Source organism: Thamnophis sirtalis, unplaced genomic scaffold (assembly GCF_051295495.1).
Source record: "Thamnophis sirtalis isolate CommonGarterSnake01/CBP01778 unplaced genomic scaffold, rThaSir2_p1.2 scaffold_1, whole genome shotgun sequence".
Classification (NCBI taxonomy): Eukaryota; Metazoa; Chordata; class Lepidosauria; order Squamata; family Natricidae; genus Thamnophis; species Thamnophis sirtalis.
The window spans coordinates 82,463,278-82,484,954 of NW_028261381.1; the positions used below are offsets into that span (position 1 = coordinate 82,463,278).

At 39.5% G+C, this 21,677-nt stretch overlaps 1 protein-coding gene across 7 annotated transcripts in view; it reads right to left on the minus strand.

Annotated features, from left to right (window-relative positions):
* The window catches only part of LMO1 (LIM domain only 1), a 132,716-nt gene that overhangs the window by 14,694 nt on the left and 96,345 nt on the right, over positions 1-21,677 (minus strand). For all 7 annotated transcript variants that reach the window (XM_087717626.1, XM_087717601.1, XM_087717622.1 and 4 more), the window contains one exon: positions 1,865-1,990. In XM_087717626.1, the coding sequence (XP_087573752.1) occupies positions 1,865-1,990 (126 nt within the window). The remainder of the gene's footprint in view (positions 1-1,864; positions 1,991-21,677) is intronic.

Consider the following 21,677-nt stretch of genomic DNA (forward strand, 5'->3'; position numbering starts at 1 on the left):
GAAACATAATTTCAATCTCAATGTGTAGTCAGGTTTAAGATCCTTTATTAGGGATTGCCTTGCATTGATAAACCTGCTGAAATATACTTATTTTTCTCTTCTTATTGCCTTCACAGATAGTTGGCTGGGGAACCACATTTTGGGTGACTTGATCTCTTCTGGGCAAGGGAGGCCAGCCTCTGCAGAATTGTTGTTGTAAGTAATATTTAAGGAATTTGTGGAACAAATTTGCTTGGGTTGTGGCTGGGGCGTGATCTTGTTAAATTTTCTGGGGAAATTTTGATTCTATCAGTTCTAAGGAAGTCCCTAGGGCTTTGATTATTGTTATTTATATTTCAAATGTCCCTCTTGGTTAGTTAGGAAGTTAGGAACTCCTGGGAAGTACCGGTAGCTGGATCCAGATGATGGTGAATACTTCTTTTGAGAGGAGATGACTTTGCTCATCTTTAACTCTACATTGAGATTCTATATGGATTTGAGGTTGGGTTTCAGCCAGGTGCAATTCAAGGTGCTTGTTGTCATCTTTAAAGGACTGCATAACACAGGGATCACCTCTCTTCAACAGTGTCTGCCCATTCCATCAAATCTGACACAGTGGGCATGTTGTGGGTCTCTCCATAACAATGCCACTTAGCAGGATCCAGAGATATGCCTCTTCTCTCATAGCACCTATCTACGGAACAGCCTCCTTGGTGATGACTGTTTGGCTCTGCTGACCTTCCAGAAGTCCTTAAGACCCTGGCTGAAGAGCAGGGTATTAGTGGAGCCTGGTGTGTGATTTCTGCTCTGTGAGATGGTTTTGTGAAAAACCTTGGTTATTGATTTATTTATAGATTTATATTGCCTTATGATTTTCATCCACATGCTTGGCCAGCCCAGAGTTACTTGTTTAAGTATGGGCATGTACATTTTCTATATGAATATTAACAGCAATACTTCTGAATTTTTGAGTCTGAAGGCTGAGCAAAGGATTTTGATATGGGTTGGGTTCTGGCAACTGGATGTGAACATACTGTTGTTTGACACGTAAGGTTCTATGATTCCTACCCTTTATATTTAGATGCAGTGTTTTTATAGATATAAGAGGTACAAAAGTCAAAATATCACTATTTTTCAATCTAAACATTAGATTTCTACTGCTAGTATCTGTGCAAAACAGAGAAACCAAACAGATACATGAAAATCTGTGAGACACCAGCACCAATATTATGGCGATAGAACCTTATCATTCTATCTACTTCATTTTGGCGATATTATCTGCCTTTTAAACCCATATTATATGTTCTGCTGAAAGTTATGCAGTGAGCAGACATTACTGGAGGCAGCCAGCAGGTTGATGATGAAAGTTCCTTTTTGAGGCTTTGTCAGACCTTATTTAGAAAAGGGCATTTCCTTTGCTTCATCTTGATCTCACGTCTGTGCCTGCCCAGTTGTGTGACTTAAGGAACTTTGATTTTAAAAGTATTTGTGCCAATGATCTTTCTATCCATGGATGTTCAGTGGATCAACAAGAAGCTTGGCTTTGAAGCTGCTCATTCAGTTGCCTTGGCTCTACTTAACACCACCTGCTGGCCTATTTCACGGCAGCCCCAATTTTGGGGATAGTGGTGGGAGGGGAGTCCCTTCAACAATCCGGCCTACCAGCAATTCCACACATGAGTCAGAGAAGCTGCAGGGAAAAGGCTCCAGCATTCAATTAGCAGGTAAAATCATTTTGCCCAGCAGTAGCAATCTGAGAGTCCGGGAGAAGGTGATGGAGATCAAACGGTGAAACAGACTTTACTGTTTCACAGAAGTGAAAATAACTTGCATTTTTTTTAAAAAAAAAAAACACCAATCCATGTAAGCCCCCCCATGTTCTCACCTCTGGTTGCAAAGCTGGCAGGCAAAGCAGTCCAAATGGTAAACGTTATCTCGGGCCCTCATCACCATCTCAAAGGCAGGGATCAGCTTACTGCAGGCAGCACAATTCCCAGTGGTCCCAAAGAGCCTGCCAAGGAAGCACAATCGTTAGAAGCCAGTTTAATTAAATGGTGGAAGGACTAATTAAGTATAATTAGTAGTATCAAATACTGTATTGCACCAATCAAGAGAAGTTGCCATCCCCATTTCTCTGACCAGCCAGCATGTGGGAATGGGGGGCTGATCCTGCACGGGGAGAGAACTTCTGAGTCCTTTGAAGTTTTGGAGCTGCCAGCTAATTGACTGTCTAATGAAGAAATCCATTCCACATGCAGACAAAGTGCTATTTTGAGGCTCACAATGCTTCCATCAAAAACAATACCATCTTTTCAACTCAAATTAACAGTGTCTTAGCAGTACATTTTTAAAGGATTCTAGCTGCCCCTCTGTTTTCTAATTTGCTACTCCTTCATTTTCTACTGATTAGTTAGCTCTCTGGAGAAAATATGCAAGGTTCATTTTGGGATATATGTATGACTCCTTCCAATCACTTTCCATACATGTTGATTAGATTAGATTAGCAGAGTTGGAAGGGACCTTGTAGGTCATCTAGTCCAACCCCGTGCCCAGGAGACCCTACACCATTTCCAACAAATGGCAGTCCAATTTCTTCCTGAAAGCCTCCAGTGATAAAGCTCCCACAACTTCCGAAGGCAAGCTGTTCCATTGGTTCATTGTTCTCATTGTCAGAAAATTTCTCCTTATTTCTACGTTGAATCTCTCCTTGATCAGTTTCCATCCATTATTCCTTGTCTGGCCTTCAGGTGCCTTGGAAAATAGTTTGACCCATTCCTCTCTGTAGCAGCCCATGAAATATTGGAACACTGCTATCATGTCTCCCCTGGTCCTTCTCTTCACTAGACTAGCCCAGTTCCTGTAATGTTCGTATATTTTAGTCTCCAATCCCCTAATCATCCTGGTTGCTCTTCTCTGCACTTTTTCTAGTGTCTCAACATCATTTTTATAAATATGCTGTGTACCTCAACAAATCAAAATGGATAGGTGTACTTCAATGAATTAAAATAGAAATTATATCTGATATTTACAAAGAGTTATTAAATAATTTCCAATGAAGTAGTAGATTTTAGGACAATCCTATGTGGAAGAACTGTTATGAACAATTATATTCAAATTGATTCCTGTTTCAGTAACACAATATTAACCTGGAAATGCATCCTTTTCTTTAAAAAATGCTAATAAACCACACATTCTCTCATCTAATTAAAGACTTACCAGAGCATGGCTGTATTACAATCAGGAAATATTTTGAAAAAGAAAACCCCAAAAGCTACTCAATGACTCAACATATGTTGGAGAAATCTGTTTGTGCTGACTCCATGTAACTATGTTCACAATAACAAGGCTCAATTATTTAATTGATAATTAATAATCCAGTCTGCAAATATTAAAATATTATGACTTCCAATTTGGAACTGCCATTTAGTAAAAATTAATGCAAAGGAAAAATCTACTTTCTATTCTTTGTTATCCTCCAGAGATTCACCTTTGCATCATTGTATTCCACATGACTTTGGTGATAACTGGTAAAGACAATGCCTCCCTCAAACTATTTTGATTATACTATCTCGTATTGCATGACATTCAAACTATGGTTTGTTCTTTCAGGACCTCCCAGAAATCCTTGAAGTTCACTGTAACATTTCTAATTCAACAGAAAGCGCCACAGGTATCACAAGCAATCTGGATAAAGAGGTAAGTATCTACTGATAAGCGGCACAATTGTTTAAACTGTGTTCCACAGACACTAGGGTTCCATAAGATCGTGGTGGGTTCCACAAGGAATGAAGAAAACTTCATTCAGATGCAGATGATTTTCACTCATGATAGCTTTTCCTCTTGATCATTCTAACAATGATCTTATACCAATGGTTTTTTGTTTAAATTTTCATTGCAGAGCCTTACAAAGTTTGAAAACCTCTGCTCTACTACATCCTAATGGGGTGCATGCAGACATTCCTTATCTCCAGTTAAAAGAAGCATAAATAATTAGATCCATTAAAATTTCTGCAGCCGTCAATCAAGAGAGCCAATATTGGCCACGTAGTAGGATTAATTTTAAGTTTTACATCAACAATATGGTACATTCATATGACACATTGCTTTACTGAAAAGATAATGGACAGATTGGGGCCAAGGTAATTATTTAAATTTAGTTTCTAGTGCAGTGAATCAGATTTTATGTTTTCCTTTCGTGGTATATCAATAGGATCTAAGTATAACTAACTTAGATCTAATCCAGTATAAAGCAATGTATTATTTTCACAAGTGTGTAAAAGCAATAGTTTGCTACTGTGGGTCCCACACATGTAATCTCTTACTTCTCCATCCATTACAACTTCAACCTTTTTGAGATCTTGCTGTTACTTTAAAAGCAAGGTATGGAGTCAGAGTTATTCTAAACACAATTTGATGATGCAGTAAAGACTGGAATAATTACCCTGTGACAGGATTATACTAAGCCGTTCATTCAAAGTACCCAGCAAACAAAGTTAGCTGGCAGCAAGTAGAATTTTCATGCCATGCACCTTTTATTTTTAAAAAAGAATCTACCACACTTTATCAGAAATGCTGCCCAGTTTAAATCATGTTTAGAAACAAAAAGCGCTCTAGAAAAGAGAAGTGAGATCTTGAAGCTGCCTTTGAATGGACATAGTCTTCTGCATTAGAGAGAGAGATATATTGGACTATCTAAATCCGTGATGGAGAATCTATGGCACAGATGCCACAGGAGGCATGCAGAGCCCTCTCTGCGGGCATGCCAGCCGTCACCCCAGCCCAGCTCCACCACATATGTGCATGCACCTCCCACTGGTCAGCTGGTCTTCAAGAGGGCACATGCGGGGAACATGCGTGCACATGGGCGGGGAGGCAGGGTGCATATGCAGGGGGGCTCACATTGCATTTTGGGGTTTTGTGCACAGGCACACACACATACACTGTTTTGGGCTTGGAAGACCTCCTGCACCAACCTGGAAGCCAAAAAGAGGTGCGGGGGCACCATGCAAGACCCCCACCCCATTTTGGACCTGGAAGCCAAAATGGGGCAAAGGGGGTTGCCCCACTTTGGCTTTGGCCAACCTAGAAGCCAAAATGGGGCAAAGGGGGTTGTGCATGTACCCTGTGTCCCATTTTGGACCTGGAAAGCTTCCTGTACCAACTTGGGAGCCAAAACGGGGCATGAGGGTGTGGGGCACATGCACATGGGGGGGGGGGAAGGAGAAACATGCATGTGTGGGTGCATGTGCAGGGGGTGCTCGCATTACATTTTGGAATGTTGTGTGCACGCTTTGGCACCAAAAAGCTTAGCCATCACTGATCTAAATTATAGTAATTTAAATAAGATCACAAATATGATATAATCTCAGACCTCAAGCCATGATATAGGATTTTTCCTTTCGTTTCTCAGGTCTGCCATTTCTGACCTCTGGAACAAATTTTAAGACTGGATAGGAAGTCACCAAGTAGAGGGAGAATCTATTCTTTGGTGAGAAGAATTAACCCACAAAAATGTGAAGAAGGTATACAGATCTCCCACCCAACCTTTTTATCATTGTGTTCTATTTCCTCTTTTGTAGTGCCTTTGCTTTTGACTTGATGCTTATCTGACCCCTTTTGTAAACCCGGATATTTTTAAGAACTTCTAAAAATGTCAAATTGTTTGCCAGGCACACTTAAGTTGCTACCTTCTGATTGGCAAGGTGTCTCTGAAATACTTGACATTTCTTTCTGCCCTTGTGAAAATGAATGCAACCGATTGTGAAAACAAACAGAGGGATCTTAAGGCTGTGATCTTAAACCCACTAAACTGGAAAAGAAGTCTCTTCACCTGCATCAATTAAATATCACTGACTCTAGACTGAATATCAAAGTATTCAGTAATAGAAGTAGTCTTGGACTGAAAGAGAATTAGATCTAAAGACCTAAAGGGTCCTTTGAATTAAATCCTGGTGACATCAAGGATATCCATCTTATTTTCTTTCCCATCAAATATAAATGGTTTCTATGTCCTTCTTCCAGGGCCTCCAAGTCTAGCCTAGAGCCCTGAGATTCTAATTGTTTTCATCCAAGTACTAACCAGGCCTGATCCTACTTATCTTCCAAGTCCAGACCAGATTGTCCTGCTGAAATCATCAATTGAGACCTAATTCTGACAGAAACCTTGGTTGGTGTATGTTAGTTGAAATTGTTTTACATGCCCTTAGAAGCATGGTGGGTGAGGTGTGTCCCAAACTATATTTTCCTGACACGGGAAACTATGTGCAAAGCATGCAAGTGCCATTTCATACCGTATTTTCTCATCTGTATGGCGTGGCCAACTTCACCATGGCCAACTCGGCGCAGTCAACTTGCCATGGCTTGCTCATTGTGGGATAACTTATCATGGCCAATTCATTGCAGGACAAGAGTTACACTAATATTGAAGTAATGGTGGAAGAAAATCATTAAAGAAAGAATGCAAAAGGAGGGACAAGATAAAATGTGAATCACAAAATTTAATTTTTTAAATTAATTTTAAATATTTTAAGTGAATTGTTGAATTGTCCGGCACTGAGTTGTCCTGCAGTGAGTTGGTCTTGGGGAATTGGCCATGCTGACTTGACTGGGATGAGTTTGGCCACACCAAGTTGTCCCATTCTGTCTCCGCAACCTGCACAAGCACTTCCCTAAAACATTAGTCTCCCCAACTTTGAAGTTAGTTTGTCTTGAAGTTCTTAGTTTTATCAACTCCCAGATTGATTTTTCTCTCCAATCATAATTAAATAAAGGCTTGAGCATTTTTGTCAAGTGTCAAAATGGAGCATATAAATATTATTTTAGGAATGTGGGTATAAAATTAAGTCTAGAGCTACTAGTATTCAGTTTAATCTTGCAAAACAAACCTGCTTTTTTTTAAACTGCCTTTGCTCTTCCAACTACTTTCAACTACAGAGAGTCCTCAATTTATGATCACAATTGAGCCCAAAATTTATGTTGCTAAGTGAGACAGTTGTCAAATGAGTTTTGCTCCATTTTACCATCTTTCCTGCCGGTTGTTAAGCGAATCGCTGCACTTGATAAATTACCGTAGTAACATGGTTCCTGGCTTCCCCATTGACTCTGCTTCTCAGAAGGCCTCAAAAAGTGATCATATGACCCCAAGATACATCTGTCATAAGTATGAACCAGTTCCCAAACATTCACATTTCGATCACATGACCATGGGGATGCTGCAGTGATTGTTAGTGTGAAAATTAGTCATGTTTTTCAGTGTGGTTGTAATTTTCAACCATCATTAGATGAACTGTTGTAAGTTGAGGACTACCTGTACTAGGTGAGATGCCTTAGTAGTCCTACTCCCCATTTATGATTGGGGAACTGATGAAAGCTCTGAAAGCATGATATTTGAATAGAAAAATCTGTGAGATGGATCCTTGGAAGCTTAGATTGTATTTCAGAGGACCTTAAAAGCAATGTACCATTAACTCCTCTATACAAGACTGAAAATCTACATCAGATTCTTTCCACTGATCCATTTTCATTAGGCTTTCTTGATAAAGTAATTATAAGATTTACCATGAAATTTGGAGAAAAACATTTTTGTTGACTGATATTTTTTAAACTTTCTATCTAGCTTAGGGGTGTCAAACTGGTAGCCCGTGAGCCAGATGCATCATGCACAGGCCACGCCCACCCCGGTTCTGCAAAGGCAAAAAATGTCATGATACGTTGTGATATGTTACATGACACGGTCGAGTTTTGACACCAGTGATCTAGCTTATAGCCCTGGGATTTGTTTGGTGACCTTCCCTCCAAATAATGAGATGCAATCCTGGTTTCAAGGTCAGCCAAGTGCTACCACCTGTCAGATTGTATGAGAAAAGTCAAACTTGGTTTTACTTATCTCCCTCTACCCAGGGACTATTTATATTTGGAGGAAAATATCACATCTCCAAATATCACTCTAAATCACGAAAAACAAAACCTAGAACATTTTGAGTGAGCTGATCTCACTTGTACAAACAGTTTGACCCAAAATTGTTTACCTTCCAATTATGAGTCAGTGAATATCTCCCTTGTATTTTTATTAACACAGATGGTGCAACATTATTATTAAGATGACCTTAATGTTTGGGTCTTGATTAAGCGCACGCTTATAAAAATCTCCTCTTTTCTTCTATCATTTAAGTGTAGTTCACGCCTTTATCTTAAAATGGAACATTTTTGTATGGTATAAATTACATTATTGATAGACTACTATGGGAACAAAAGAAAAAAGCACACATGGCATTTATCTTGTCAGCTGCAAGATTTGTACTTTTTTCATGTATGTAGCTTTCCTGCTCTATAAGAGATTGTTGAGGGACAAATCTTAAAAGGTTTTTAAAAAGTTTGCCAACGCGTCATCCCTCTATTTCCTGGCAAACTTGATGAAAAGTTTCATGTTCAAAATCAAAATGTTACCCTTTTGATCTTTAGCGCATCCATGTCAGTTAGATTACCATTAAAAACTGCTGCCCTATATCCAAATGGGAAAATTAGAAGCAAGCTAATCCCAGATTTGTTCAGACTGCAGTGCCACTCCGTGTGTGAACATTAAAAAAAAAATCCATTATTCATTAGCATCACAGTTGTGTGGAGCTCAATCTAGATTAAACAAAATAAAGAGACCCCAGACAGCACCATCTGCATTGTTAAGCAGGCATTTTTCGTCACCCTGTGAATTAGCGGCTTTTCTAAATGGAAATGAGAAATTTGGACAGATGTTCACTTAACTATTTAAACAGTTCATCTTATGAAACATGAAAATGTATTTGATCCTGGATTCACCTGCCTCCTTCCAGGGGCTTTGGAGGAGGGGAGAGAGAGACAGCATTAAACAGCTTTGAGTGTTTGTGTAAGATTTAAGCCCTGTCCAGCTGCAATCATGTTACTTTTTCCCCCTTGTTTGTAACAAACGGAGCTCCAAGCTAGTCAGAGTCAGCTAATCTTGGTTTGAACACAGCCTTCCAGCTTTTCACATATGAACATTTGACTGTTGTTCTTGCACTACCAAATTCAATGCCTCTTTTCAGAGAAAGCCATAAATGGTAGAGTTCCTGGTATTTAAGGAAGCAGCAACAAGATGCAAAGAGAACTGGAGCTGTCAGCTAGTGGACTTTTTACTTCTTTGTGCCCCTCTGCCCCAGGAACAATTCTGATCAGCTAAATGTTTATTAACTAAGCTAGATAGAATAATTCCTCTGGAACAAGTGGATTGCATTCTTTGTTAATTATTCTTGATCCCTCCATCTTTATGGATAATAAATTAAGGACCGTAAGTGCCTTTTCCTCGCAGAGTCTGAGTTCACATGGTGCATTCAACCACATTATATTTTAACCACAATGGGTGGCTAAGCCATGCATCATGGTTTTTAATCCAAACTGGCTGAGCTCAGACAAAGCAACCACATTATAGCTTAGCGTGACTTGGATCTTCAGTCGTGCTATCTAATGGGAGTTCATGGAAGAAATTTTTGCCTCCTTTTTTCATTCTCCTGTAAGCAGTGGTGGGATTCAGCCGGTTCGCACCTATTCGGGAGAACCGGTTGTTAACTTTTTAAGCATTTCAGAGAACCGTTTTTTTGGAAGAAATCTCATTTTGTTTTTTTCCACTTTACAGGGCTAATCCTGTAAGAAAGGCAGGAAGGAAACATTCTGGTGTTGTTTTTAGCTTAATCTTTATTGCCCTGCTTACAGAAACTGCCTATCTGGCTAACCCTTATTACATTGTAACAGCTAAGGTGAAGCGCCCATTGACGTGAGTGACATTGAGTTGGCCACACCCACCCAGTCACATGACCACCAAGCCCCACCTACCCAGCTGGTCATTAGGGCAGATAATGATCGGTTGTTAAATTATATAAAGGGCTGATAATGACCGATTATTAAATTATTTGAATCCCACCACTGCCTGTAAGCCATTGCAACTGAAGAAAAGCCATCCTGGAAATATGGGAGAATTTCTAGGATATAGTAGGGCTACTAAAAGGAGGAAAACTCGGGAAGGCACCTTTCAATAGAATTTGATGGTTAGCTTTCTCCTGGGATTATCCAAACCATGATTATTTATCTTAGAAGATGAGATAAAATTAAATTTTGTGCTCCAAATGTCCATGATGAAGCTCTTGGATTAAAATAAATAAATAAATCATACATCTGCACATTCTGGCCAAGATATTTTAGTAACATGAATACTAGAAATGAAGTGGGAGGAAAAAATGGGTTAAAATAGGCATTTAAAAGCATGCATAATGATTTTTCATGTTTTAAAAAACCCATTAATGAGTAAAGAGAGCAGAAAAGATTAATGAATTTGGTATGCACAATGGACTTAGACTGAAAACAAACTTAGCTCTACCAATGGCTATGATTATTTGACTGGAACTCCATTTAATAGAAGTGTTCTTTCCACAGAATTCTAATAGACTGTCAGAATCAGGCTGCCTGCAGGCAGAGAGTCAGAAAAGAAGGTGGCGGCCATGGCAGTGCAACCAAGGCTCTGCTTGTCTGTGGAGATTCTCAATCACCCAGGTTATGGTTCAGTGGTGGGATCCAGCCAGTTCGCACCTATTCGGGAGAACTGGTTGTTAACTTTCTAAGCAGTTCGGAGAACCAGTTGTTGGAACATATCTCATTTTGTTTTTTTCTACTTTACTGGGCTAATCCTGTAAGGAAGGCTGGGAGGAAACATTCTGGTATTGTTTCTAACCTAATCTTTGTCGCCATGCTTACAGAAACTGCCTCTTCGGTTAACCCTTATTACATTGTAACAGTTAGGCGAAGCACCCATTGACGTGAGTGACATTGAGTTGGCCACGCCCACCCAGTCACATGACCACCGAGCCCCACCTACCCAGCTGGTCATTAGGGCAGAGAACTGGTTGTTAAATTATTTGAATCCCACCACTGTTATGGTTGTCCCAAAGATGGTTTTCAAACGGGACTTTCTTGGGTTTTTTTCCTTGTAAACATTTTGCTTCTCATCCAAGAACCGAAGAAACATCTTGGATGATAAGTGAAATATTTTGAAGAAAAAAGAAGTCCAGTTGCCTTTGAAAATGCACCTCTGGGCCCAACCTCTGCTTGGTTTTTATGTGAACTGCATGTATACGGAGCTCCAATTGCACTTTTGTAGCTAGCATCCTGACTTTTTTGCCCATATCTTACGGACACCACTATTTCAGAGTAGATGCAAAAATGGAGTAACCATCAGTCATGTACTCTATGACTCTCTTTGGGGAATTAGTGGACCACAGCTGGAGACAGAGCTTTGTAGCAGTTTCATCTCAAGTGAAAAGAGGCAGATAGAGACCTGCTAACCTTGGATCCGTCCTCTCCTTCTGCTTTTTAGATTTCCCTGCTGTGCTTTAACACTTAGATCATGGGACTATCTAGAACAGAGACCTAACAGAGACCTCTTTATACTCTTAAAATTGATTGAGGAGCCCAAATAACTTTTGTTTATATGAGTTATATATCGACTGTATTTACCAAATTAAATTAAAACTAAAAAAAAACCTAAATGAAACTAAATGAAAACTAAAAAAAAAAATCAGTTTGTGAATGCCCCTGAAAAGGTCTTGGGGGAAACTATGGGTACCCAGATTACACTTTTTGGGAGAACCATTGAGCTAAAAGATGGGCATCTCCTTGTAACTTTACGGTGTTATGGTAAAGGTAAAGGTGCTAGTTATTCCTGACTCTAGGGGACTGTGCTCATCTCCGTTTCAAAGCCGAAGACGTCTCCATGGTCATGTGGACAGCTTGACTAAATGCCGAAGGCACACAGAACACTGTTATCTTCCCACCAAAGGTGGTTCCTATTTTTTCTTACTTGTATTTTTTAAAGTGCTTTCGAACTGCTAGGTTGGCAGAAGCTGGGACAAGTAACAGGAGCACACTCCGTTACGCAGTGCTAGGGATTCGAACTGCTGACCTTTCTGATCGACAGGCTCAGCATCTTAGCCACGGAGCCACCGTGTCACCCTTTTTTGGTGTTAAAAAAATCCATAAAGGTAACTCCTAAACCCAAATTAGAAGAACTCATTCTGTGGCCAGGTACAGCTTCTACCACCAAGTATTTCTACCTCTGATTCACCATCAGCCAGAGCCCTTCCTATAAAGATTTCTAACAGAACATTGGTGAAGAAAGGCTTGGATCAATATATATATTAAAATGCTATTAAATTTATGATCTTCCCAAATCAACCTAAAAGGAGGGAATAGAGAGAATAAATCCTTAATTTCCATGGGTCATATTTCATAGGATATTCATCTTGTCGTTTCTAGGGCCAAAGCATTTTCCTTCAATCAATCATCAAATCCTCAATTCTTAGTGTGGTCCCATTAGGAAGGAAATGAGTTGGAGATACGACTGGCTTTTATCAGCTTTTAAAAAAGTTTTTGTTTTGTAAAATAAAAGTTGGCAAGCAGCAATTTTTAAAGTACAGATTTATTTTCTCTTATGTAACACGAAGGCCTAGCCAGCTTGTAAATAAGCTTAGGCTATGCAGATTTAAAATTTAACACAATTAAACTTTTACCCTGTGGTAGTAATTACGCTTAATGGCTCTTACCCTGAACTTAACCATGTCTATTGTCAACAGCCAATCTGAAAGCAGGAGTTTAGCCAAGGACAATTTTCTGTAGTTTATAGGCACACTAAAATCCTGCAAGACCAGAATCTCATTGGCTGCTGATGTCATTGTGTATAGTAGAAATTAAAGCTAATTGGCATAAGGACTGGCAGTGAATACGAATGAATTGATGGGAGAAAATGGAATAAAAGCAAGCACACTTAGTGGCGTGTGACTGTCGAAGGCAGCTTCTCATTTAAAGACTTCTTTGTTGGTAATTATAGCCGCCATCTTCTGTTCAGCACTTCGTCTTTTTCAGGGCAGGGGTACTTTCCAATAGCGGGCGTGCATCTTTGTTCAACGTCTTATACTTTGTCTAAAATGATAGGCCTGTGAGACCATTTAAAGGAGCTGGTCCTTTATTCCAAAGAAGATGGGCTTCTTAGTGAGGACACGCAACTTTTCAAACTACAATCAACAGTAAAACTGCTTTGCCTTTCTTCTCAGTCTTACTTCTATGCAAATTCCCCTTGAGGTTATAATTAAGGGGTAAGGGGGAGAAGCAGGCGCAGGGCCAAACAATCAAGATGGCACCTCAGTCACAAAACTGAATCTTCAACCCTTCTGTCTGTATGTTGCATGCAGAATCTATGTGAAGAATAGGTGGGGTTTCCTATACTGTACATGCTTGCAGCTTGATTTTTTTAAATTCCCCTCTGAGGACTCCCTTTGTTTCCTATTTTTCTTTAATTGAACACTTTTTAAATTGAATACATGCATACTTCCCACCTTGCTCTATAAAAAAATTCTCTCTCTCTCTCTCTCTTTCTTTTCCCCACCTTCTGTCTCTCTCACACATCTACAAGAAAAAACATGAAATAACAAAAGAATACAATATTTTAAAAAAACTAGGATTTTGAATTCTCATGGATAGTACAGTTTCCTAGCACACTGTTATGTAGTTGTAAATAGTTAACTATACTGAACATATTATATCACATGAAAGATTAAGAACTACTATTAAACCTGAACTAAACATGAATCTCAAGAATCTTATTTAAGATAGCATAAATCATTGAATAAATGCAGTACATCCAATTCATATTATTAAGAATCTGTTGGAGTCGGTCAGCATCCAAACTGAATGAATAAATAAATGATTTTTAAGTAACTCACTAAATCAAAGTATACACAGGGATGAGATTCAGTTGATGACAGGGATGAGATTCTACCGGTTCAGGCCAACCGGTAGCGCCGACGATCAGCTGAGAGTGAACCGGCTCACTCCAATGATCAGGTTAGCCTCCTTCCCTTGCAATGTACTTATCTATATCCTCTCAGTTGATTAGCACAGCAGAGCGGATTGCCGCGCCTCACCTGTGTTACACCCCAAGAAACTGCACACGCAATACGTGATCACCATACAGGTTGTTAAAGTGGCAGAATCTCGCCACTGAGTATACATTCTATGCATTGAGAACACTAAATTTGGGGTTATCCATGTATTAGATTATGGTTAAAGAATGGTCTCCAGTTTGAGCTGCAATCTGTGTCAGATTTACTTTTTTAATTATGTAGTTATTCTAAATATTAAAGTTGGTTAGCAGCTTTCCATTAAAGGAACAAATGAGCTTTCAGGTCAAAACCCCTGACCTGGAAATTATTTTTCAATGGAAAATAATTTCTACTGTGGCTGTCATGTGTAGGCATATTATTGCAACTGGAATAGCTTTCATTACCTCATAAGTCTCTGAATATCTTCCAATAATGGCTGGGAGTTTGTATACATGGATCATGGGAACTGAAGTTGGAATCTATGTGAAGATGATCCTTGACAAACGAAGCATGGATAATGGCCACACAAACACGGGTACCCCCAAAAGGAATTTGAGGGGCAAAGGAGGACATGTACCTCAATGTGTAGACAATGCAACTTATAGATCTAACTCAAGCACTACTTTGCATAATGATTTCACCACACATGCTATTTGGACTTCCACAGGGCATTTGTAGGAAGCAAATTTTGGAATATCACCTATTCCAGTTTTCCCCTTTCCTTTTAATTTCTATCAAAAATCCAAAGCTGCATTTTAAGAAAAGACTTGCTTTATTCCTTAGCATCCTTCCACTTGGAAGTTCTCTGCCGAGCTAAGAACCATAGTAGAGAAATCCTGACCCTGGAAAATTGCTGCCAGTTGTACCACTGGATACCTGATTCAATTCAAATATTCATTATCATGGTCACTGAGCAGCCTTACAAAAATTAATAATTATAAACAAAGACATATTAACACAACAGGCAAGGTAACAGGAGATAAGCGACAAGTCGGTTTGCCTTCTCAAACTTCTAATAACCCGTTACAGCCAAATATAGAACTGCCAGCTAAACAGTATGTGGGAGAGAGTGAGAAAAGAAATGAAAGGGTGTGTGTGTGTGGGGGGGGGAATCATTTGGCAAATTCTGCTTGCTGTCATGGAGAATTTGGTTACACTGACAATCTTAGAGACTCCATTGGAGAAAAGATGCTGTACATAAAATTCATCCAAGCAATTTTTTTAAAATAAGAAGGATTATTAAACTGTCACATAAGCTTTTATATAAAGCATCATATAATAAAACTTTTGACAATCCCCAGAAGGATATAATAGTAGTATATATATTCTTAAACCTACTTTTGAGATTTGCCGAGAGTAAAATAGTAAAAGAGAAGGGCAATGCAAGTTCTGTGATGTATAGGTTACCAATCAGTTGGTTCCCTAACTCAGCATAAGAGAATGTCTATGGAGATTCTTAGTCATCCAGGTCATGGTTGTCCCAAAGGTGCTTTTTTCAAGAGGCAGGTGGATTTTCTGGTTTTTCTATGAAGGTGTTTCGCTTCTCATCCCTACTCCTCTGCAAGGAGTATAAACCCTTCCATTCTCCACTAGCCAGAGCTGAAGAAGCTTCTTGGATGAGAAATGAAATGTTTTCCAAACAAAAACAAACAAAAACTAGAAAGTCCAGTTGCCTCTTGAAAAAAACCACCTTTGCGTCAGCATAGGGGAGAAGTTTGCAATATTCAGAATGAGATTTCTAATCTTCCAATTTTAATCTGAGCTGTTTGAGAACTATTTTATCCATCTTATACTTGAAAATGAGCGGCATAACCATTTTTCGTCAACTCTCCATATGGGAGAAGTCTGACGGTTTTCCATCATAGTTAGCAAGATTAATCCTTATGGGTGAAAAATTAACTAAAATAGGCTGTATCTTTGTCTCACCCTTGATTTGCACATATGAATAGAAGAGAATCTCATTTGGTAAACAATAAGCCTCCCTCCAAAATTCTTCAGATATGTTTGCTAAATAGTCTCTTACATAGTAACATTCATGCAGAGGCTTAATTGTATTCCATTTAAAAGCTGGATTAGTACCTTGACCTCAAATAGTTTCATGATGGAAAAAATAATTTTTTGTTTACTCTTCTGAAATTAATCATCTTCTTTTAATGACTCCATAATCCTTTGCAGGGTGGAGTCTGGGCAATTGAATGAAGCTAGCAGAGTGTTTACTGACTGGATTCCCTTCCTGTTGCCAACACGGAGTTTTTTCAGCATATATATTCTCATTGTGCCCAGAGAGAGAAATATCTGTCTCTACCTAGGATCAAACTCACAGCCTCCTGATTGTGAGGCAAGAGCTCCACCTCTAGGCCCCCGCACTCTTCTGAAATTAATACCCTTACTTCAGAGGTGGGTTGCTGTTGTGACTCAGCAGAAGCTTGCTGTGAGTTGTTTCGGGATGCAGGACTCATTAGAGTCTTCTCCTACGGATAAAAGGACTGATGGTGCCACGCCCTGGTTGCAGAAGTCAACGTTCGTTCATTCATCGCTTGTTTGTTCATGAGTTCAGTTCCGTTCCTATTCGAGTTAGTGATTCAAAGAGGCATTTGGATAAGTGATTTGCTTTCTGTAAACCTGTTTTGCTGTAAGAGTTTTGTTTTTGCATTTGCTGTGTAACTTTTTGCCAGAGACTTTATCTATGTTTATTTTGGGCTCGCAACCAGCTTGAGCTGGGACTGATAAAGATATTTCCTTTGAAGTTCTGTCTGGCTGTCGTTTGTGAACGAGTGAAGAGGGGGGGTCAGAACAGGTTGCTATTTTTTTACTACCAGATTGGGTGTGCACGCAGCGCTTCTGCGCATGTGGTGGGTGGAGTGGGCAGGTGGGCGGAGCCTCCTGCCATGGCTATTACTAGTTCGCCCTATCTGGGCTGAACCAGCAGCCCCCCTCACTCTGCTTTACTTATTTGAGAATTCTGAAAAGTATAAGATATATGGCTGCTGCATTTCCCTGTGGGACAAAAGCAGTCCCAATCACTCAAAACATGTTACATGCTCAGTAGTATAATCATCAATTCTCTATTCTTGATCTTCTCTGAGAGGTCATGATCTACGACTTGTCACACTTAATCTGCACTGAGTACTCTTTGCAGAGGAAGACCAATGCTCTTAAGCACTCTTATCTCTGTTAGTAATGTGGATCCTTCCCCTCTTGGTAGACTCCTTTGTTGGAGAGCTATTTAAACAGAGTCTGGATGGCTATCTTATGAGAATGGTCTATTAGTGGATTTCTGCACTGGGCAAATATTGAACTTGATTATTTCCAAGTTGGCTTTCAATCTTCACATTCAATTACTGTAAGAATTAGAGAGAGGAACCCTATCCACCTTCAATAGGATGATTTCCCCCCCATAAAAAGCAGTGAAAAATGAGCCTCCCACATGCCTGGAAGATGGCATTCAGCTAGAAGAGGGCTCAGGATTTAACTGTACTATAACTAGTTTCCAAGAAATTGTAGTTGTTGCCTGCCATTATTAAGTTCTGTCAAGTAGGTTGAACTATTCCCTTATTACAATTTTTTTTTGTAGAATTTAAAAATCTCTTTTTATAGGTATACTTCCTTTTGTTCAAAGATCATTGAGTAAAGAAAATGCATTGGGTCAGCATGTGGCAGCCAATGCCCTTGTTATTTTAGCACACTGGTGATCAATCCATCATTTTGGTCCATGGAAACAGAATGACTTTGCTTATTTGTTCATGTTAACAATTGCTACATAATCTAGATCAGTCCTTCATATCGGAATACAGAATAACAGAGTTGGATAGGGCTTTGTAGGTCTTCTAGTCCAACCCTGCAGAATGATACGTGAATGGCAAAAATTAAAATAATGTTTTTTTATTTTTGATAATTAAATAGAATTGTTAAATTGTCATGCGGCAAGTTGTCCCATGGTGAGTTGGCTGTGGTGAGTTTTCCTGCAGAGTGTTGGCCATGGTGAATTGGCCATGACAAGTTGTCCATGGAAAAAGTTAGCCAACGAGTTGATTGTGGCAAATTGTCCCATTCCGTTTGTGGAAGGCCAAGAGATTTGGGGCTTTTCTCAAATCTGAGGGGAAAATAATCCACAAAGCAGGGAGGGCTGCTCTGTGGAACATCTATATGCTGTATGATTTTTGCAAAATGTTTATAACCATCCAAAGTATAATAAAGACATTACTGTCATCTTTCTGTTACAGATTTAATGCAGTCATGTCTGAAAATAAAAGACATGGTGCTCATTCTGCAATAACACAACCAGAAATTCTAAACAACTCAATATTTTCATATCCTTCTCCCTTTTCCTTATGTGCCTTGATATAGGACTAGCCCCACATGGAGATTCTTCCAGACTTTGGTCTGTGTGGAAGAACTGATAGGCAGCTCTTGCAATTGGCAGTTTCAGCCCTCCCAGAGGGCAGGAAAGGGAGAGTATGGTAGAGAACCACAGAAATGACCTTGGAAAAGGAATGTTAGCACAACATGATTTAAGCCCAGCACAAAAGGGAACATTAGAAAGAAGCTTTACTTGGCTTTGTCTTAACTCCCTTTGATATAAGAGGGAAGGGAGAAAAATCCTGGCAGGCTTTCAAGATTGTGTTGCAATTGCCAATGTTAAAAAATAGAGTTCCAGTCATTCTTGCAGAATCTGTTTCCTGGATGGCCTACCTTAAATGGCTGACAACTATCCCTATTTGTTTCCCAAATTGTCTCTTTCCAGACATGGTCGACTGGGTGGAATTATGCAGGTGTTGAGTAAGGTGACCAGATTTTCAGATTGGAAAAGAGGGACACCCTTGACCGGGGGGGGGGGGGGGGGGCTTGATTAAAAAAATTTTTTTTTGTCAAAAGGTCACCCCAGGACACTGAAACCAGCATAAATACGAATCTGTTGCCAAACAAAATTTGGATCACGTGACCATGAGGATGCTGCAACGGTCGCTAAGTGTGAAAAATGATTGCAACGGTCGCTAAGTGTGAAAAATGGTCTCAACGGTCGCTAAGTGTGAAAAATGGTCATCAGTCACTTTTTTCAATGCCATTGTAACTTTGGTCACTAAATGTTTTCCCCCTCCTCGAGACTCCTCACTTCTTCCTTCATTCCTCTTGCTTATCTACCTTCACCTTATCTGTCTTCTGCTCTTTCCCTCTCTTCCTTCCTTCCTCCCTCCTTCCATCCTCTTCTTTCCTCACTCACTCCCTTCCTCCTTTTTTCTCTTCCTTCCTCCTTCCATTCTTTATACGATATAAAATTCAATGAGGGTGAAACACACCAAATCTGGCAAAGCTGCCTTGCACCAACCTGGCCTGCCCATAGAATAGCAGCCACTTTGAGACACATAAACCTGGTCTGAACATATTGCATCACAAAGATTTGCAAAGATCACATTTGCAAAAAGGAACATTTCTTGTAGTAAATACATTTTATAAACAATTTAAAAGTAAAAATCCCCCCCCAAATAATAAAAAAGGTATTCTATAAATAAAAGAAATCCTTAAAAACCATTGTTAAGTATTACACCAGCAATAATTTATACTGTCACCATTTCAAACTATCATCAGAAATACGAATCTGTTGCCAAACATCAACATTTTGATCACGTAACCATGAGGATGCCACAACGGTCGCTAAGTGTGAAAATGGTCGCTAAGTGTCAAAAATGGTCATCAGTCACTTTTTTCAATGCCATTGTATCTTCCTGATTATTAAAAGTGCAAATTCACTCAGTGTCAATCATGACTCCTGAGTCCATTTCAAAGTATTGTGCATAGAAATTTTAAAAATGGCTTGTTTCAATTTATTTTGGATAGAATCTTTTTTTAAATAGTCTAAGACAATTTAAAAAAAGAATCAACACAGAATACCACTATTTTAAAAAATCATATGCACAATAAATAAAATATTATTTTAAAATACATTGAGCCTATACTCCTTACAGTAAATGACTCATCTGGAAACAAGCCAATAGCATTTTTTGTGCTTTCAAATTTACAGATGTTCCAAAATCAGCTTAAAGTCCAAATATTTAAAGACCACCCCCCTCAAAGCTATCTTACCAGAGCTTTAAATATCTTCTGGGGAGGCCCTGTAATCCCATTCATGACAAAGGTAGGGCTTTCTCAGGAGGAAGGTTTCAGTGCCCATCCTTTGGAAACCTCCTCCAGAGCAGGGAGCCCTAACCTGCTGTCCATTCAGGAAGGCTGTACAAATTATTCTGTCTTCTAGAGCCATTGGGATTTAATATGGTTTTATCACTGGATTTTCTTTTTATTGTTTTTGTGGAATTGTTACAATGATTTTATAATAATATAATTTTATTTGGCATTTTTGTTGCTGTAAACTGCTGAAAGCCCCTGATAGAATACAAATTATTTAATAATAAATTTAAAAAGCTGGGTGCAAGATATGAAAACACTGCAAACTATTGTTCAAGATAATTTGATACCTGTTGCTCTGGTCTTTAATGCAATTCTTGCTTAAGGCAAAGCCCTCCCCCGAAAAAATGCTTCTGCCGGGCTGCGAGAGCCACGTGGAAGTTGTCTGCACAGCTGAAAAAAGGACTGTTTGCTGGGCTGGGAGGAGGAGACAGCCTCCTGCCTTCTCCCCCTTTGGCTTTGCGGAGTTCACAGCCAGCACGGGCGGCAAGTCTGGATGGAAGTTCTCTGCACGACCGGCAGCCGCTTTTTACTCCCGAGTAAAATTTTTACTCGGGAGTAAATTTTACTCCCGAGTAAAATTTTTACTCAGGAGTAAGTAAAATTTACTCCCGAGTAAAATTTTTTACAAAACATGATTTATTTTACTCACCACCAGTAAGCGCAGCTGCAACCCCAACAAGAAAGACAAAATAAAATGGAGACTCCATGCGTGCTCAGCTAAGGAGTCCAGCCAATCAGTGAGCTGGTTGGCCAGCTCACTGATTGGCTGGAGTCCAGCCAATCAACTCAGTGAGCGGCAGGCTGGGCTGGCTTAAATTTGTAGGTAGCATAGAACAGAACGATGAGCCAGCCCAGCAGCTGATGGGCGGGAGCTGCCAGCGCCAAAAAAAGCGTGCCTTTTAAAAAAGCGGGCGGGATGCGGGAAAATGCATCAAAAAGAGGGGGTGTCCCGCCAAAAGCGTTATGTCTGGTCACCTTAGTGTTGAGTCTCTTTATGAGCTAAATCTAAATCCGTGGGCTAATTAATGGGTCAACTTTTTAATGTTCCGAACCATATAACAGCTCTCAACCAATTCCTGGCTAATCCCAAAAAAAGCTAACAGAGTTGGGATTCATAGATACTTAGAAAGAGCCCATCAGAAAATGCCAGAACTAAAGGCTGGATTGGGAAGTTTAAAAAAATAGCACCTCAGAACCATATAGTTACAAATACATACACATACACATACGTATACATATACATACACATATACACATCCATCTATATCTATCTATCTATCTATCTATCTATCTATCTATCTATCTATCTATCTATCTATCTATCTATCCATCCATCCATCCATCCATCCATCCATCCACATACACACACATATAGAAGTGTGTGTGTGTGTGTGTGTGTGTATTTATATATATTTCCATATACTAACCAGAGCCAAACCTAATTCAAGGGAGATTTTATTCTTTTTAAAAATAAATATAACATTATAATACCTGGTCTCCCACCTATGCCCCTCCCCAACTCCACTGAACCAGTTCACATTTGGTGGGAGTATTGCCTAAACACCTAATCAATTGAAACCT